The following is a 19,925-nucleotide window of genomic DNA, read 5'->3' on the forward strand; positions in this document are numbered from 1 at the left end:
TTGCCATCGGCCATCGCTCAAGGTTTATAGATAATATTACGAAAAAGTTCTTATATGTTTAAAAATCTATTATTATTTGTGTTTTTAAGTTTTTAATAACTTTTTTTGAAGTTCCGATGACGAAAAAATAATAACGATAGTGCACAGCCAAAGTTCTCCTTTTTATGTGGTGAAAATTTCGTTTCTTAGTAATGACTGTAGCCTTCTCGGTTCTTCCCCCGCGCAAACAGTTTTTGCTATGCCGTACGTGTGTAAGACAACGGATGCGGGTGAAACGTCCTCTTAAATCGTGGCCATCACTAGAATGATATAACTAACATGTTAGTTACATCATGATCACTAGGGTGTGGAGTGGTCGGCCGACACCGTGCGTATCAAAAGGTTGCTGGCATACCTATTTTGTCAAAGCGACAAACAACAATACCGAAAATTATTTTTTTTCTATGCCAAACACTTCGCTGCTTGTTCAGTGTGCTCAGGGAGTCAGGGCTGGGCAGTATCTTAGATACTAGTATTTAAGATACGTATCTTGATATATATATATCTAGATACAATTGTATCTTGTATCGGGTATTTAAATACTTTATTGACTTGTATCTAGTATATTTTGATGATTAAGATACTAGATACCTACATTCAAAAAATATGTTACATATTTCATTTATATAACAATTTTCCTAATTGCCCAATAACTAATAATATGTTAGATAATAATATATCAGATTAAAGTAACTTTGGTGTCTGGCGATAATATTATATCAGCGATAAGACTTTGTTGATCACCGGTCGTCGACTGACGATTGTCGGTTCATATTCTCTGGCTATCTCATGCGTATTATGCATCTGTGCGGTGTTTGTGTAGATTGACAAAGTTATGAAAAAATTATATTTTATGCATTGTTTTAATATTTGTAAATATTAATTTAATATCTAAATATCTGTTATTAAAAACATGGAAAATGCCAAAATAATGCAATTGTAATTGTTAATATTCCAAAATGCTTAGATGGCAAATTTTATACGATTTTAAATTCTGATGAAATAACAAATGTGAATTCTAATGTAAAAGCTATGTGTGTAACATGTAAAGAGAAAAAAAAAGAAAACAGAAATATTTCAGGAGCAATAAATTTCACATCAAATTTTCGACTACATATGAAAGTAAGTACCTATTTAAAATATGCAAACTTTATGTCTATAATATTAACCAATTAACCAATTTATAACATATATTATATATATAAATATATAATGTACTTGTGTACCACAACATTTATAACTATATGTCTGTATAATACAATGTAGAGTTATTAAAATTCGCAATTTATAATATTATTTAATAATAATAATATTGTACAATTAATAACATTTTTTAGAGATTGCATATGTCAGAATTGGAAGCATGTGATGCATACTTAAAAGTCGGAGGACCTAAAAGAGCAAGTACATCAAATGATAATTCTCAAATTCCAACAAGACAAAGGAAACTAACTGAATATAAAAGTACTGCTGATCATAAACAAAAAAAATTAGACGAAAATATTATGCGTTACATTATTCTTGGTATGAAACCACTGTCTACAGTGAAAGATGAACATTTCATAAAAATATTTAAAGGTAACTCCATGAAATGAAAAATATTATACGATATTATTAATTCTTTTATTGCATAGATTTAGATTGTGATCTTACAATATACTCTCGAAGAACTCTTAGTCACCGTATAGATGGTGATTATAAAAAAATAAATGGCGCAATTAAAAATCTGTTTGAAATGAAACAGTTGTTGGTTACGACAACTGCTGATATTTGGTCCACCAAACATCACAGTTTTATGGGTGTTACAGCACACTGGGTATTTAAAATATAAACATATATTATGTATTAATTCAATAATAATTGTATATAATAGGTATGTTAATTTTATGATTTTTATAGATTGATTCAATTACATTAGAACGACAAAGCTGTGTACTAGCATGTAACCGTTTTACTGGAAAACATTCATACGATCGTGTGACTGAAATGCTTTATAACATTTTGGGTGAATTTTCTCTGCGGCGTGTACAAGTGGTATCAACAATTACCGATAATGGAAGCAATTTCGTGAAAGCCTTTAAAGAATTTGGTTGTGATTTTTGAGTAGAGAATGATTCTGATTATTACGGTAAATATTAAATGTATCATAAAGAATTAATTATGTTTTGTTATACTTATAGGTGAGAATAATGATGTACAATGTCTGCAATTTAGACCAATTGTCCCTGATAATAATGCAAATGAAGGTGATCAGATTATGTTGCTACCTCACCATTTGAGATGTGCCAGCCATACTTTAAGCTTGATAGCTACTTCTGATTTCATGAAAGCTATTAAAAGTATACCAGTTAATAGATTACATTTAACAGCCATTGAAAAGTGCAATTTTTTGTGGAACATGTCCAGACGTCCAAAATCTGCTGAAGTTATAAAAAGTATATTAGGTTGTTCTTTAATTTATCCTTGTCCAACAAGGTGGAATTCATTATTTGATTCGATTAGTCAACTTCTTATTAATAAAGCAAAACTAAATATTGTTTTCGAACATTTAAATACTATTAATATTAATTATGTTTTAAAAGATTTAGATATAGAGTATTTAGATGAGTTTGTAATTTTATTAAAGCCAATTGCATGTGCTTTAGATTATTTGCAAGGCCAAATTAATTTTTACTACGGTGTATTATTACCAACATTATTTTCACTCAAACACCGGCTTGAATCGTTAAAAGAAAAACAATTAAGGCTTTTGTCTTCTATGATAGCTCCATTAATATTATCCTTGTCTAATAGATTTGATTCTTTTTTAAATTTAAAACCTGAAGCTAATACTATTTTAGCTATATGTTTTCACACTACATTTAAATTACGTTGGCTCCCAGAAATATATATAACAACTGATTGAGAGAAAAAAAGAATTCAAAATTTATGTAATTATGAAATTGATTGTAGTGCAAAACAAAGTAGTTCAGAAATTGAATCTCATTCAGGTGCAGAGTCAGAGTCAGAATCTTTTATTATTTTTTCTTCTGAACCAGACTAGTTCAGACAACAGTCAAGTAACGAGCTTGAATTTATAAGTTTTTTTAAATGATAAAAATAAATCACTTAGTTGTTTAGATAATTATCCAAAAATAAAAAAAATTATTTATAAAATATAATACAAGCCTAACCTCTTCAGCAGCTGTTAAACGACTATTTTCTTTTGCTGGGCTTATTCATTCTCCATGTAGATCTAGTATGTCAGATGATACTTTTAAAAAATTATTCTCTTTAAAAGGTAACCAGGAATTTATTTCAAAACATGGGATATAAATAATATAGTTAAATATTTATATAAATCACCTATATTTAAACATTTAATAAATAATAAGTAAACATTGCTAATTTATAAATATATTTTTTTTTTTTATAACGTTTTCTTATTTTTAATTTTTTTTATAGACTAAATCTTTTTACCTATTATTTCGTTTTGTCTATTATTAGTATTATAATTTTTTGAAGCGTATCTAATGTTATTTGAAATTATATTGTTAATGATCAATGCATACCGTATTATTATACATTTATGAGCTATAATATAATATAAATTATATATGATAAAATTGTATCCAAGGTAAATTAAGAAATTAATAAAAATAAATAAATATATTAAGTATCTTGTATCTAGTATCTTTAAAAATATTATAGTATCTTGTATCTTGTATTAAGATACTAGTCATAAATGTATCTTGTATCTTATATTTAGATACTTTTTTCGAGGTATCTTGCCCATCACACTGTGCTTCACAGTTCACACTATCGTTGTGTACCGCCATTATAACTTATAATATTATCTTTACCAATGTGTAGTTTAGTCATACAATTTTGTTTATCCTTGCAGGTAGTTTGCTTCAGTGCACATAAATACTTTATAGTAGACTCAAGTACTGACTATTGGAGTTTGGAACCATTGTCTGTTAATATTAAAATATTATGTGCGGTTTGCTTGAGTTTTAACGGCATCTACGGCTCTGCATGGATCACTCTGGGCCTCAGTCCTTATCATAGTGAGTAATAAATAATAATAGTATAGTGTGAGCTGGAGTTTCTCTACATGGTTAGGTTTATAGGCTGTGTTTTGGCTTTTATTGTTAATTTTTTCTCATATGTACTTATTACAATATTATACATTTTGTTTTTGCAGTTCATTATCAACAGTTTGGTCAAGTCGATGTGGATCATTATAAGTTGTCTTTATTTGAAAAAAACATACATATATAATATTTTAAACTATGAATTAGTTATCATCTGTAAGTAATATGTTAATAATTCAATAATATATAAGTAGTGTCTGTAGGACATAATGTGGATGATATCATAATATGTATATGTAAAATCCTTTTTTAAAATTCGATATTTTTAATGACTCTAATTATTTAATTAATAAATCCTTATTGTTAGGCATTTTAATGATAAATATATTATCCAACTTATATATTTGCTGTCTTTCAAAACTTATTTTGAAATGTAACAATTATTCAGATTTCAGACGCTCTCAAGACATCCATTATTAGGAAATCTCATAAAATGTATATTAAAATAGGTGAATGGGGGACTACAATTTTCATGGCATTGCAATATGTTTACAAATTAGACAACACCACACCCTAATTTTTACTGTCTAGTATTACAAGTGCCAATCGGAAAATTAATTAATTAAGCTAAATGTGAGTTAGTGTACATAAATTTGCTATGTTGTGTATTTTTAACTTTTTGAGACAACAAAATAATGTATTTGTGGGTTTTATCATTGATTTTATAGTACTATATTAGTATATTATAAAATCAATGGTTTTATTAAATGTGATAGTTGTCTAAATATGCCAACCATTATCATTAACTCTGTGTAAAGATAAAGTTTATTTCATGAATCAGAATTTTGATTAATCAGTAAAACAAATTACTTTACTACTTTACTTTTATTACTTATAAATATTATATAAATCAATCATTCTAATACTTACAGGATATTTTTTGTGCAAAACATTCATTACAGATTCAATATCAGAAGTGACCCTATAAAGAAAAATAATTTACAGTTATTAATATTATCATGTAAAAGGATCTATACTCCGTTCCACAAGAGAAGGAACTCATTTCGCATTGGAACTGACGAGGTTCAATGACCTGGGTCACTATTTCCCCTTATCAAACATAGTTTGTAGTTTTAGTGCTAGATGCTGCCACCAGAAATGTTTGTATGAAGAAAATAGTGTCCCAGGTTGTTTAACGCCGCCAGTTACATAGAGAAACGGAGTATAGGTTTCTTTTTTTTAAATATAAATTAAATTTTAATGCATGGTTATTTGGATTTATGTTTGGTGGTTGATCTCTAGTTTTTGGGTATGCCAGTGATATGGACTTATATAGTAATTATCCCCTGTTTTTACTGTTTTTTTTTTCTCCAGACCAAAAAGCCAGAGTTCAACCTGTTGGGTATTATTTATTTAAGTTGTATTAGATTAGGGGTATACACCCTCCAAATTATTGTTTTTTATTAGTTATTGATTATTAATTTTACCTAGTACCTACCTACTGGCTACTATGTTCTATGTTACTATAATATTATACATAAACAAATGTGTGCGCACTATGCTTCAATCATATCACCCATATATTTGTCATAAATATACCTAAATTAACATATTCAATTTTAGATAATATTTTTAAAGCATTTTGAAAACAATTAAATAATTCACTTCATTTTGAATATGTTAATATTTTTTTTTGTGTCATACCTGATATTATTAAATTTAATGTCATATATTTTTAGTACTTATCAATATTACATAGGTATATGGCAAACCTAAATGATACAGAATGTTGTTTCATAGTAATAAAATTTCAAAGTATAAAGTAATACTGTAGAGTAATTTTTTTCTTGCATTTTATGCATGTTAACCTTTTAAAATTAATAAATAATAAAACCAACTTTATAAAATTTATCATATGGTATGTGGAAATTTGATCACCTCAATAGTCTCAAATATTACAATTATACAAAATATTGTTTAAAAAAATAAAAAAAAATGTTTTTATAATCACTCTATATAATGTAAACTCTTTGTATATCTATATATTTCCATGCGCGTAAATGAGACATCTAAATCCATGTGCCGTACGACGGGTTAAAAATTAACTACTAAAGCCCTGTATCTTTGGATCATCTATCTCCCACAGACAGAATTCTAAAATATGTTTAGGGACTAGGATACTGAGTAATATAGGTAGCTGAGTTATAGATTTATCCAGTTATTTCGGACACATGGTATTATGACATTATGGTTCTTTTTAGTGTGTACAAATCTGTCCTCTACTTATAACATCCCTTCTCATAGAAAATTCCTGGGAACACCAATGTTTAGTACTATAAAGCAACTAAGAGTGCTTGAAAAGTCCAATGTGTATTCACCATCATTTGAATGCAATAATTTTTTATTGCTTTAAAATTTAATTTTGTTTCATAAATGTTATATGCCTGCTTACTCAACTTCTTATTACCAATTTATTTTAACTAATTGTTTTTATTTTTTAAAGTTTGAAGAATTTCCGAAAAATTTGACTTATTAAGATAAACAAAAGTAATGGATTTGGCATAAGCAACTTTTGGAAAAGCCAGCTCTGTGAAATTGTGTGGATATTCTTTAACGCTACTTTATATTAAGCTGCGTAGAGGTAAAAACTAATAACATTCAATATTTTATAGAGAACTCCTCTAAATTTATTGTTTTCTACTAATTTATAGTTTTGCTGTACAATTTAACATTTAAAATTCATTATTAAAATTATCTGTCCAGTAAGGGAACCATAAGCGTAACTAGACTTATATTTTAGGAGGTGCTAAAATTAAGTATACCTATCTCATTGTTTAGTTAGATAAGGGTATCACCCCCCCCCCCCCCCCCCCAAACACACACACAAACACATAATTATTTAAGCTATTAACACATTTATAATTACACATTTATGTAAAAACATTTTAACAGTTCAACATTGTTATTTATTTACATATTAACTAATACATTACACGTAAATAGGTGTCTCATTCTCATAATAAAATATTTTACAAGTTAAAACCTACATAATAAATGTAATTAACAATATAATATTATACACTTAATATTGGTTAATAAGAATATTATTTTATTAAACTGAAGCATTGCCAACTATGGACACCTGTAGGGGGGTTGTTTATGTTGTTTAAAAACACATGAGTATGTGGGGCGAGGATTTGCCACTAAAAACCCGGAAGCTAGTGACGTCAGGGAGGGCCAAAATAACTTGAAATTGACTTTCCCACATTTATGATATTATCCCCCAAAATGTGATAAAGTCGATTTCAAATAGACTTGACAAAAAATTCAAATCTGTTTTTAGAATTCTTATTGCTGCATTAGATCATTTGGTATGTTTAGCAAAAAAAAAAAAAAATACTTTGTCGGGCTTGTGTTAAACAAAAACAGAAAATTACGGTATCGAATCCCCTTAAATGATCAATTATTGTGGTTAGCTGAGTCTTACTGAGGAATTTTGGGGCCCAGGGCTAATTTCATCGTTGTGCCACTTAACTTAAAATATAAATTCAAAATTTTTTTTGCTATTTCATTTTTTTTTTATATTCAATTTATATTTAAAGATTATAAATGAATTATACCATAAGTAATTTTATTATTTAATGTTGAATGATATAATTAAATTGTATATGACTGTAATATTAGTAATAAGTAATAACTTATTGTATTACGCGTGCTTATATAAATACATACTAATTAATATACTAATTATTTAAAATAATAATTGAATATAGCAGTCAGGCCAATGGAAAGTCCCAATAAGTCAGGCCACTGAGAACTTCTCGGTATCCCGGTTAGCCAGGCCGTCCCTGACCTCGCCACACCAGGCTGTCCCTCCCATAATAAAAAATAAAAATATTATGTATTATCTAAAAAATATTTTCCTTGTGTTTGTACTGCATTTAAAATGGACAAGAAACAATGGTAACTAACAACTCTTCTTTATATAATAGTATAGACTATTTTTTAGCTGATCCCATGCACTTCAGTGCCCGTTAAATGTATCAACTCTATATGACTCAAACTTTGTTCAATTCGTTGTTTAATATTCAGTGTATAGTATTCAAAATTTATCTTAACTTTTCCGTTTCCCAGAATAAAAATTCTGATACGCAGCAGTACATTATCAGGTATGTATGTATGTATGCTGTTTGTACGTATGATTTAACTCTAAAGTATCAAAGTTATACCAAGTTTGTCGTTTTTACTTAATATAATCAATTTATACAAAATCCTATCCTAACTTAACCGTACTAAAATCCGATGAATGGAATAAAAAACAAATTTAACCCTTTATAAATATTAACATATCTTCTTCCCAGAAGTCTAATCTACCAACTTACTATATAAATACACAGACTGTAACTATACAAACTAAACTCTGGAACTACTTATCAGATCTTATATGTATATTGACAAAAGACAATAATACAAATCAACAATTATGCTCGATTAACCAATAGCAATCAATATATTATACACAGGTGAATTTTCCTAAAAACTTTTTTATACAAACCTTCTCCGTGAAATACCCTTTCATTTAAAAAAAAATCAAGACATTTATAATATATACAAGAAGATCTGATAAGTAGTTCCAGAGTTTAGTCTGTATAGTTATAGTCTGTGTATTTATATAGTTAGATATATGTATAAATTAATGTTTGTGGGTAGATTGGACCTCTGGGAAGAAGATAGGTTAATTCACAAAGGTTTAAATTTGTTTTTTTTTATTCATCGGATTTATCTACCGCAGGTAGATTGCCTACCTTATAATGTACTGCTGTGAATCAGAATTTTTATTCCGGGCAACGGAAAAGTTAAGTTAAATTTTGAACACCATTCACCGAATACTAAATAACGAATCGAACAAAATTTGAGTCATATAGAGTTGATACATTTAACGGGCAACAAAGTGCTCGGGACCAGTATAAATATATATTTATAATATATAAAGCACTTTGTTATTTAGTATTAAATTATTTATTTTACTTTGTCATAGCCCATTAAGCTGATATTATGTTGTCTCCAACTTACACATGTACGATATAGACAAAACGTGTTTACTCAGTCTGAGTAGAAATCGCTCAATTTTAATTCTAGAGTAAAAATACCTATTACAAAATTGAATTGTGACAATATTTCTGATGGCAAGTTGTTGCGTTTTCCCATTATAGGTACCTACCTAATATAATGTTTATTATATCGTTTAGAAATAGCAACAATTTCAACATTTTTAAAATACCTACCTTTAACTTTACAAAATTTAAATTTTTTTATTAAAAACTCGATGTTTTGCCCTCCTGAATATTGTTATTTTTTAATTTTGTGATAGGAGTTTTTATTCTAACACCGAAATTGAGCGAGTTCTACCCTGACTTCGTAAACGCATTTTGTCTATGTCGTATGCGTGTAAGACGGAGACAATACATACCAGTGTGACGTCCTCTTAATCAGTCACCCATTATTATTGATTACAATACTAATTAATATGTTAAATAAGTTTTTTTTGAATTTCAGGTTGAGTCAATTTGAATACCATAGAGATTTATCACAACTCAAAGTTATAAATAATGATGGAATCCATATATTTGTTGACATGAGTTATATTTACATGGTTATACAAAGGGTGCCCAAACTTAAATATTTGCTAAGACCGGCTCCAATTCAAGTTTCATGGCTTGGTTATCTGAATACTAGTTGTGCTACATGGATGGATTACTTGATTACAGATAAAATATGTTCTTCTCCTGAACCGGTCCACACAAATCAAATTATTTTTGTTGGTGATATCACAAACAGAAGTTTCCTAATTTATGTCGACACATTGTCTGTTATTACTAAAGTAGCTAATTGGGAAGCTGTTACACATGATACACACAGCTTCTCAATTAACTAAATTGGAAATAACTTAAAACAGATACTATTGCTAAAGATGAAGAAAACTGTATTGAAATTGCAAATGAGGACCCCCACTTCCTTTGTTTATAAGTTAATTTAGTTAATTCTAGTTATTTAATAGCCGTATTTATGATTTGTTATATTGAGTATATTGTTATATTATTATATTATATGTACCCTTTTTACCTGGGTATAAGCCCGTTTATATGTAAAATAAAAATAATAAAATAAAAAGTAAAGTTAGAGTTGAACAAACACTCCTAGGAAAATATCCTACAAATTTGGCATTAAAAATGCATACTTAGTGATCTAAAATTGTTATACAACAAAAATTAATTTATTCTTAAAAATAATGGAAAAAATGAATTGGGCATGTAGGAATGTGTATTTATTAAAAATTTGCTGTATAAAGTGTTAGTGTTTATTATTATTATTTTTTTTATCTTAAAACATCAATTTTTGTTTTTATTTATTTAATTTGTGAGTTATACCATTGAGTAAATATTGTACAAAACAACAATGTTCTATATTTTATTAATTTATTGTTCGCTAAATATCAGTTCATTGACTTGACGCTGACAATATAGCGCGTTACCGCAATCACTAACAATATTATTTTATTTTTATTAGGTGAAATTAAATAATATATTATTATTCGTATTTCATTGTTTGACTTATAATTTATTTTACTGCTACGTTTTTACTAGATTAAAGGCAATTATAATGATTAATTTGACACTCGCAATTGTGAACAATAATTACTAATAGGTAGAATATTACTACACTGTTTTTGCCTCTACGACAAATTTTTCCATGCGCTATCTATTAGCCGCGTCTCTGGGAGACTAGGACATTTTTATTATAGTACATTGTTGTTTATCTATATAATAATATATACTCAATGGTTATACATTTAATGTGTATTGTTTTATTGTTTTTAGACTTTAATAAAAGTAAAAAATATTAAATATGATGTTTGAATATTGGTAGTAAATAACTAATAAGTAATTCCACTTTGTGTTGTTGTAAAGTAAACAAAATCCATAAACTACAAAAGAATTTAGTCAAAAATATTTACTTATCATGTTGCTACTTATAATACCTTGTTTAATGTACCTAATATTATATATTATGCTACTTGGGGAGAAGTAGTATTCATGATGCCATTTTACATTGGTTTACTAAAGTAAAAATTAAAATTTAAGCAAACATTAAAAACCACTTTCCCACAAACAAAATTTATCACGAAACTCTAGATTTTAAATTTTAACATTTAAATACATTGACACTTTAACGCTTTGCAATGATATCTTTAAGTATTATAAGTCTTAGCATTATTAAATAAAACAATGCAATAACTTTATTCCATATGTAAGACAAATGTCCTAATTGTTGCACTCTTCTCGCCTATATAAATTAATAACTATTTTCAGACTCTTTTATAGTGATAAATATTGTTTTATTGTTTTATAATAATATATCATATATTATATTTTATGTAACAAAAATAAGCCAAAGGGGCTATGATACCCTCATCCCTCCCCTGTGATCACGTAGTGACGTGCACAATAGGTTTTACGGGTGCTTGTAAATCTTTTCTGACTTAGTTCTTGTATTATAATTAAATTTATAAAAGCTATTATCGTAGTTATATTGTATTATAATATGGTAATATGATATTAAATATCAGAGAACGTAGCAGATTTATGATGGCCACCAATAGTACCTATAAAACCACTATTTGTAGGTAGGTACCTCGGAACAATAAGGTTGATTTGAGTCAACTCTTTAGGATTAATATTTAAAAATAATAACGGCTGTGGTTACATGTCTGGTTTAACTTGATGGGCCTTTTGGCCTTTTACAAATGATAAATGTTTTTCCTTCCCGTGGTTTCTCATAAATGCGATTCCCAGTGTCCACAACAATACCTGTTTCATTGAATTGGCTCTGTAGCGATTTTAGTTATTTGAAACTTTGTAAAATAATATTTTCAAAAACATTTACATTTCTCGAAATAATGAGTGTCAATGATAAAAGAATCACTGTACAGTCTACATAGTTTTTTTTCTTTTTTATTGATCTTAAAAGTCCGGCAACTATGGTCATTAGCTTTGTGTGTGTGTGTGTGTGTGTTAGTATGTTAGGGGAGGGAGGAAGGGTACGGTTAAATTGGAACACGTGTATGTACGTGTGGCAAGGATTTGTCACTCATCGCAATACCTGGGACTCGTGGTCACCCATCCGCGGAGACACTCGATTGCGTCCCAGACTCAGGTAAACGATTTGTTCCTACCTTTTCTGCGTTCTGATTGTGTCCTTTAGTATATTTGTATAGTAGGTATAAACCTTAGTTATATTTTGTCCATATATGGTGTGCAGATCTGTTTAAACACGAATTGGTTTTTACTTGATTGGAATTACTATATTCATTTTAGATTCTGGACGGATAGCGATGAATGTACTGATTTTACTTGTATTTTTTTTTACGTTTGTGTGTCATCACTCGTCACCGCTTCGATTTTTTTCAACAGTATCTTGTTTGGTGGGAAAGTGAATATAGTTTGAGCATTCGGGAGGTCAACATTTAAAATTCCCAATAGTTTTCTAAAGCGTCGGGAAAAACAAAATTAAAATTAAGGAAAAACAGGAATTTTTACGCATAATCGGGTGATAACCGTATATTATACATGCAATTTTCACCGGTTGTTTATACTAGCATTTCAAATACTACACGATAAAAATTTTAAAATATTTTGATTTGTTTTGAACTGTTTACGGTCATATTCAGTTTTCAATTTTTTAGTTTTTTTGTATAAATAACAATATTTGCTTTTCATAATATTTAAGCTATTACAAAAAAACTTAATACTTCGCTCGTTTGAATCGAATGCACAAACTTATATAATCTACAAAGATTTTTCTAAAATCTTTGATCAAGTTAATCATTTAATTCTTTTTAAGAAACTACAATCATTTGGTTTCTCTGGATCCCTTCTTAATTTAAATTTTAAATTTTTTATTTTATCAATTAATTACAAAGATACAATTATAATTATAGTTTACAACAATTTTTGATTAATTAACCTCTCTAAGCAAAGCTTGTGATGAGGTATATGAGTTACAACCAGGGACCCTAACCGGACCGAAAAGAACCGGTTACATAACCTAAAACCTTGCATAAACTAAAGAACCGAAAATAACCGTAACCTTTATTTTACGTTTTTCAAAGACCCTAACCAAAACCGAATAAATACCGGTTTTTTTTAGGGTTTTTATCGGTTTTCAATAACTCGGTGATGTAGAAAAAAAAATTATTAAAAATACATGGTTCAAAAACAAGAATTATATTTTATACTTTTATAGTTTTATAGTTCACAATACACAGTAAGTACCTATCTACGTAATGCTATTTTTGGCCGCGTCGCCCGTATATCCGCGACCGTGACGGCCGACGTGCGACGATGGTCGATGATAATCGATGGACCATCCAATATCGACCTATGTTATACTGTTACGTAATCAATCTTAATGTTACGTCGATAACGGATAATACCTACGAATACAAGTTATTTTTACCATTTTTGCCAAAATGACACTTTGTTATTGAAATGTTTAATATAATATTGACGCCCTGCACGGTCCGCCATCGCTCTTATCATAATATTTGTATTATTATTATTTTACTGGCTATTCACTCGCTGACGCAGTGGCACGCACCACATACTGCAGTCTACCTGTACTGGCTAATTACTTGTGTGGAAAACTGAAAACTGAGTTCATATTAATTATGGGCCGTTGTACCGCGTCGTGTGTGTACGGATTTTTTAATTATCATAACCAAATTCAAGAGTCAATTAATTGTAAACACTGCGAAGGTATAATAAAAGTAAGTACCTACACATTTTAGGTTTGTTTAATTTTGACTTTAATTTAAATTTAAAATCGTAAATAACAAAGTAAAAATAAAAATAAAACAGGTATCTAGGCGATATTCAAATTTCATGTAGACAGACAAGACGACATTATCTTTATAGTTTATAGTTTATAGTTTATACCTATATCACCTATCTATTCTAGTGAAAAATCTTGAAAAACAAAACACTGAATAGATTAGTAAGTCCTAAATACTAAATAGTATCTTTTGTTAATTATACAAATTGAATAATTTTGTTAAAATTTAACCATAAATTATTATAAACTGTAAACTAAATATAAACAATAACACAGCTTTTTATGAGGTTTCAAATGTTTCAATATAAGCTTTCACGGTACCTAAATGAGTATAACATACAACTATACAACTGCATACATGAATTAACATTTTTTGTTTGAAAAACAAATATAACAAAATATAGGTTAGATACTGATTGGAGCCGGTTTTAACCGGAATCTAAATTTTAAACTTCATAAGATCCCTAAATTTAACCGAAACCCCTAAAAAAATATTTTAAAGACCTTAACCCTTACCGAAGCCGTTAAAACCATTAAGGTCTCAATCCCTGGTTACAACATATAGTAATATTATAATAATTATTACTTAAAAACAATTATCATTAGAATTAAAGGCACTTAACCATTTACTTAAAAAGAATTATAAAAAAAAGACATATAAGAAATATACATATTATATTTTTTTTTTATTTTTTTTTATTGTAGTTGTTCTTACAAACATGCAATTAGAATTTTTTATTATATAGATATATTATATAAATAGCCTTGTGTTTTATTTACATTATTGTATATACATTTTTTAACATTCAATGACAGTTGAGCATAGTTGGACGTAAATAGTCAACAAAATATTTACAAAACTCTTTTTTAGTGTACCATAATATAGCAATGTCATATGCTCTAATAATGCACACTTGTTCATATCTCAGATATGAAATATAATCAGATATAACAATTTTAAAATAAAAAATGTCTTCATCTCCAAATAAACTGGGGTACTCATCAGTAGTCAATTCTGTGATATCTTCCAAATTGAAAGTGTTTGTTACAATTAATATATAACTCATTTTACCACTGTCATCACACGTACCAGGTAAGTCTAAAAACAAAAACAAAAACAACTAGTTATATAAAATAAAACTATAAATACAATAATTAAAATAAACATTAATAATTATTTAGGCAATTGTTTTATAATGATTTATGAATACACCTATAATCACATGGAAAAAATAACAGGTTACTAAAAGGTTAAAACGAATACTTAGTAATTAGTATACATGGACAGTAATGTAGTAAATTAAATAAGTTTATCAAGGGTAAACTTAGTAAATGATTAAATTACTCCTAGACATTGAATTAATAATAATGGGTGCAAGTTGTAGGTTTCTAGTTATGTTGATAAATTTAAAGATTTATGAAAATGTATGTATGTCTAATATATTTATTAAAGCAAACATTTATAGTGGACATTATAAATATAATTACTATGTTAACTATTTTATAAAATTAATATAAATTTACATTTTGTTTTGGAATTAACTTAAGTAACTTAACTTTCTATATTATTTTATGTTATTAGATTAATTATAAAAAAAAAAATAATTTATCTAATATAATAAATATTATAGCAGATACAAAGAATAAAAAAAGTATCAAACATAAATAATGAGATTATTCTAGGTTGAAACTGAAAATAATAATTAAGTAACATTAAAAAATAAGCCCGAGGACTCAAGAATTTCGGAGTACTGATGAAATAGATTGCTTTTCATAACTTGGCTACTTCCCATATTTTCAAACTATACAACATCATTATTCAAGTAAATCAAGAATGTTTTAGTTTGATCTCAAAACTAGTTAAGTTAGGTACCTACCTACATAAAAAAAAAATGTATAGTTCTGATTTATATGCTCAAGGGGGAAATAAAATAGCACATTTTCATGAATAAATTATTTGAAATATTATATTACATTAGACAAATATTTTTCAAAAAAAAAAATGTATCATTTTAGATTCCCTAGTCCCTAGGATACATATTTTTTATCTATTTGTGTGAACAAATGTGACATAGGCGTGTCCAGACCTATGACGCAGAGGGTGCAACCTGGCTTTTTTTTTATAGATTTAGGTTCCTTTGGTTCATGGTTCGAAGAACCGTCCAATGTCCTTTTATCACTCATAATTAATTACAAATTCGCAATTTCCGCACGGTGTGCCTTCGTCGAGCGGTCAATCTCGTCGTACCTACTAGTCGTACTGCCGTAGCCTGGTTCGCGGAGATTACACTTGAAGGTGAACTCATGATAGAAATATTTCTATCATGGCCTGTGCCTCCGTGGACAGTTTGCGCAGTTGCGGCTGTGGTTGAATGACATCAACGTCCCGCGGTGACGAGAGATTCCGCAGGGACGGCGGCGCTAGGATTTGCGGGACCCTGGGCAAAATAAATAACAGTCTATAAATATTATACTAAAGGTACACGAAAAATTTTTTCTCTTTGCTCCGCTCGAAAATTAGATTACATATCCAAACTAACTAGGTACTTACTAAACCAATTTTATCAAATATCAATCATAATTTTATACATAAATACATATAATATATTATATTTTAATAAATTATTATAAAATAATTGTATAACATGTATAAACACATAGATAATAATAGAAATATAATATAAGTTGAAAAAAAATGAAAAAAATGTTATCAGTATAACAGAAAGAACAATATTAACAAACAATACAAATTATTAATTACATTAGTCATAAGATTAATACATATTTTTATAACGTGTATAAACGCATAGATAATAATAGAAATAGGTATAATATAAATTTAAAAAAAATTTTTAATGTAATCAATATAACAGAAAGAACAATATTAACAAACAATAAAAATTATTGATTACATTAGTCATAAAATTAATACATATTTTTATAACATTACTTTTCTTGATTTTTTAGCAGTAAACTGATTTATGATATCATCATAATCTAAAGATTCCGAAATATTTTTTCTATTGAAATTATTGAAGACCAGAAAGGTTTTATTGACTGAATTTGTTCCTCAAATATGTTTTAATTAATTTCAATATCAAAAGCTTTTCTCGGCACATGCCGAAGTTACTGGGATTGTCAGTAAAATTCTAATGGCAATAGGTACCAATATTTATACTAAAAATTATTTGTGAATAAATAATAATAATCGTGAATAATTTTTCAATTACACATTAATAACACTATAAGAAAAAATCACCAGCGACCGACTCAAATGTTTGAAAGACAAAGACACACGCAGCACACTAGTATCACTAGTTGTCATACTTGTCTCTACTCAGTGCTGGTGGTGTAATAATATACAGTATAATATTGATTATCGTAAGAAACCGAAATATATATAAAAGTATTAAAAATAGTGCTTTATAAGTTATAACTTATAAGTAAGAATACAATGAAACCCGCACCATCGGACAGACTTCCTGGCCACCACCACCACCACCGATAAGGCCGTCGCACATGACGTCTAAAAATAACCATCCCGCATCCGATTCATGGTATAAAGAATTATTTTCAACAATAAAAACTGTTTTTGAAGCGTCTGAAAATGTGTATTTACGCAAATGGATAAAACAATTATCCGTCAATGTAACTGAATTATTTGAGTTTTAATGTATAAGAAAAAAATGATTGACCAAATATATTTGAGAAACCTACGAGTATAGTACTCGTATACCTATTAATTAATTTCGATATAAATAAGAACCTCACAGTTGTTGAGCACGCCTCTGAATTATGACTATACATTTCCCCATCTATCGATCCTAGAACCACGAATGTATATTAAAATATCTAAAATCGTATAAATATATAGTGTAAATATAAATGCTTATACCTAAATAGTAAATATTATACAATATAGGACGCAATCGGAACAAAAAAAGGGTAAGAAAAACGAATTTACCTATCCGACTTGTGAACGCAATAGAAACTCTGGAAAGGTATAAAAGGTTGACTATTTTAAATTATTAACTATCTATGATATAACTATGTTAACTATCTATAACTATCTACTGTATTAATTTACATTTGTATTACATTTATGATCTATGACCTTACTTACATCCGTTGTTTATTTTTATTTGACAAATTAAACGAAAATCTTTGTACACACACACCGATCTACTCTTGCTTATCTAGTCCGTGGTGTCCAACGTAATCTATACGATACCAAAAGATGGCTCACAAAATATTTTACATACTATTTTTGTTAGACAACCTTTAGTTTCGCATCGAAAACGCTCTTCGCTCGCATATTGAAGTCGTCTGCGTTGTATGTATTTGGTTAAAAACGCTGATATCGTGTACCTATGTTTTCTGACTTCAACGTTTACTGGAGGAAAACTCGCCACTCAAAAATATACGTATCCTGGACGAAAAGAAACTCTGGTTGTTATGTGGTGTTGGCCTGCAGTATTTTTATAATAATGATAATAACGATTATTTTATAATTAAGCGATTGCTGAGATTATGCGTTGTACAATATTCACTGATTTAAATGAAAAAAATAATGATACCTATTTTAGACAATCGTACATTATATAAGCAAGTACAAAAAAATTTTTAAACATTTAAAGGAAGCCAAGAAATACTCACATGCCTTATATCCGTCTGACAAACGCAAAACATAGTACATAGTAGTTCTGATTCTGAATGATTCGTTAACTCTGTTATGTTTAATATTTTAGATGACCTATTACTAAATTTAGAAGTAAGAATATTATCTAATACTTACATGGGTTTTTTTCAAATTGTAAATTGTTTGTTAATTTTAAAATGCTCAAAACTCCCTTCACAATTAAAATATTTAAAAAATGTATGTCATCAACTAGATACTTTTTTTACTTTTAAATTTAGTAATAGGTCAGTTCACTCTAAAATAAAAATAACACAGTTAAAAAACGAATTATTGGGAACGTACGATTTTCTATATGATGCATTTGTAAGACGGAGAAAATACGTGCGGGTATGGCGTCCTCTTTATTACTACAACAACCACCGTGATAATGTTTTAGTGTTGAACAAATGTAAAATGGCGACTTGGATAACAGTAATTGGGAATGAGAGAGGGAGAGAGTATATAGTATAAAGACTACAATATAGAGTGCGTACCGTGTTATTTATTCTGGCAAGGGTGCACGAACTTAGGGTCGGTGTCGCCTTGGTAACGGTTCTAACATTGATATTTGACGACGGTACGTGCGCCCTTAGCCCGCCATATTACTACCCCTCACGGCCCCCACGGAAGAGTTTAACGTATTCGTTTATATTTTAAATTGAAAATAATATGAGTCTGTGGGTATGTGGGTATCGAGTCGTCCCCTTGGAAAGTGTGCCTGCGAAACCTTGTTGTGGTCATTGAGGGTATCTCCGTTAAGAGTATTAGCACAGGTTCGAATCGGTCCACCGATATCCAGAATTTCAGTTTGTTCTGTTGTTAAGTATAGGGTTTTAACATTTTTATGATTTTTTATGACGATAACGATCTGTCGTAACCAGAGCCCTACTTAGGAATTTTTGGGCTCGGAGCTAATTTTTTGGTGGGGTTCCTTAACTTAAATTATAAATTCTGTTATTTTGCTATATCGTTGTTTTAAAATTCAATTTATTTTTTAGATTTTAAACAAATAAATGTATATTTTATATAAATCGCATATAACTGTATTATAGCAGGGAATGATACGAGGCCCAGGTCTGCAGTCCCTTTTTTTTTTTTTTTTATTGATTGGTTTTCATTATTCAAAATATTGTAAAAAATATAATATAATAATAATACAATGAAACCTCTATTAAAATTAATGGATACCTCTCAATAGTGGACACTCCTAATAGTGGACGTCGGACGTGAGCACTAAAAAA

At 28.5% G+C, this 19,925-nt stretch overlaps 2 protein-coding genes across 4 annotated transcripts; one reads left to right on the plus strand and one right to left on the minus strand.

The window, feature by feature from the left end:
• Positions 1-854: 854 nt before the first annotated feature.
• On the plus strand, positions 855-10,050 carry LOC132940692 (uncharacterized). The gene is made up of 9 exons (XM_061008396.1): positions 855-1,161; positions 1,377-1,617; positions 1,674-1,855; positions 1,939-2,131; positions 2,220-2,474; positions 2,622-2,909; positions 2,992-3,098; positions 3,923-4,092; positions 9,672-10,050. Exons 1-9 carry the CDS (start codon positions 1,072-1,074, stop codon positions 10,048-10,050), a joined length of 1,905 nt encoding a protein of 634 aa, XP_060864379.1. The 5' UTR covers positions 855-1,071.
• Positions 10,051-14,775: 4,725 nt separating this feature from the next.
• Positions 14,776-18,932, minus strand: LOC132942000 (uncharacterized). 3 transcript variants are annotated; one of them, XR_009664210.1, is made up of 3 exons: positions 18,663-18,932; positions 16,255-16,444; positions 14,776-15,105 (listed from the first exon to the last, which is right to left on the minus strand). XR_009664210.1 is itself a non-coding variant. In XM_061010283.1 (2 exons), exons 1-2 carry the CDS (start codon positions 16,310-16,312, stop codon positions 14,813-14,815), a joined length of 351 nt encoding a protein of 116 aa, XP_060866266.1. In that variant the 5' UTR covers positions 16,313-16,742; the 3' UTR covers positions 14,776-14,812. The 3 variants fall into 3 exon arrangements, 2 of the variants coding, with proteins under 2 accessions (XP_060866266.1, XP_060866265.1); XM_061010283.1 differs by lacking the exon at positions 18,663-18,932 and having other exon boundaries at positions 16,255-16,742; XM_061010282.1 differs by lacking the exon at positions 18,663-18,932 and having other exon boundaries at positions 16,201-16,742.
• Positions 18,933-19,925: the final 993 nt, after the last annotated feature.

This window comes from Metopolophium dirhodum, chromosome 3 (genome assembly GCF_019925205.1).
Source record: "Metopolophium dirhodum isolate CAU chromosome 3, ASM1992520v1, whole genome shotgun sequence".
Lineage (NCBI taxonomy): Eukaryota > Metazoa > Arthropoda > Insecta > Hemiptera > Aphididae > Metopolophium > Metopolophium dirhodum.

What these genes read in the sequence shown, in the direction of transcription:
- LOC132940692 (XM_061008396.1), top strand. Translation starts at nt 1,072, where the DNA reads ATGTGTGTAACATGTAAAGAGAAAAAAAAAGAAAACAGAAATATTTCA. An exon ending in AGCCTTTAAAGAATTTGGTT is followed by an intron (nt 2,132 to 2,219) that starts GTGATTTTTGAG and finishes TTATACTTATAG; the next exon opens with GTGAGAATAATGATGTACAA. An exon ending in CTCAGTCCTTATCATAGTGA is followed by an intron (nt 4,093 to 9,671) that starts GTAATAAATAAT and finishes TTTGAATTTCAG; the next exon opens with GTTGAGTCAATTTGAATACC.
- LOC132942000 (XM_061010282.1), bottom strand. Translation starts at nt 16,312, where the DNA reads ATGAGTTCACCTTCAAGTGTAATCTCCGCGAACCAGGCTACGGCAGTA. An exon ending in CGTGCGGAAATTGCGAATTT is followed by an intron (nt 15,106 to 16,200) that starts GTAATTAATTAT and finishes TTTTGTTTTTAG; the next exon opens with ACTTACCTGGTACGTGTGAT.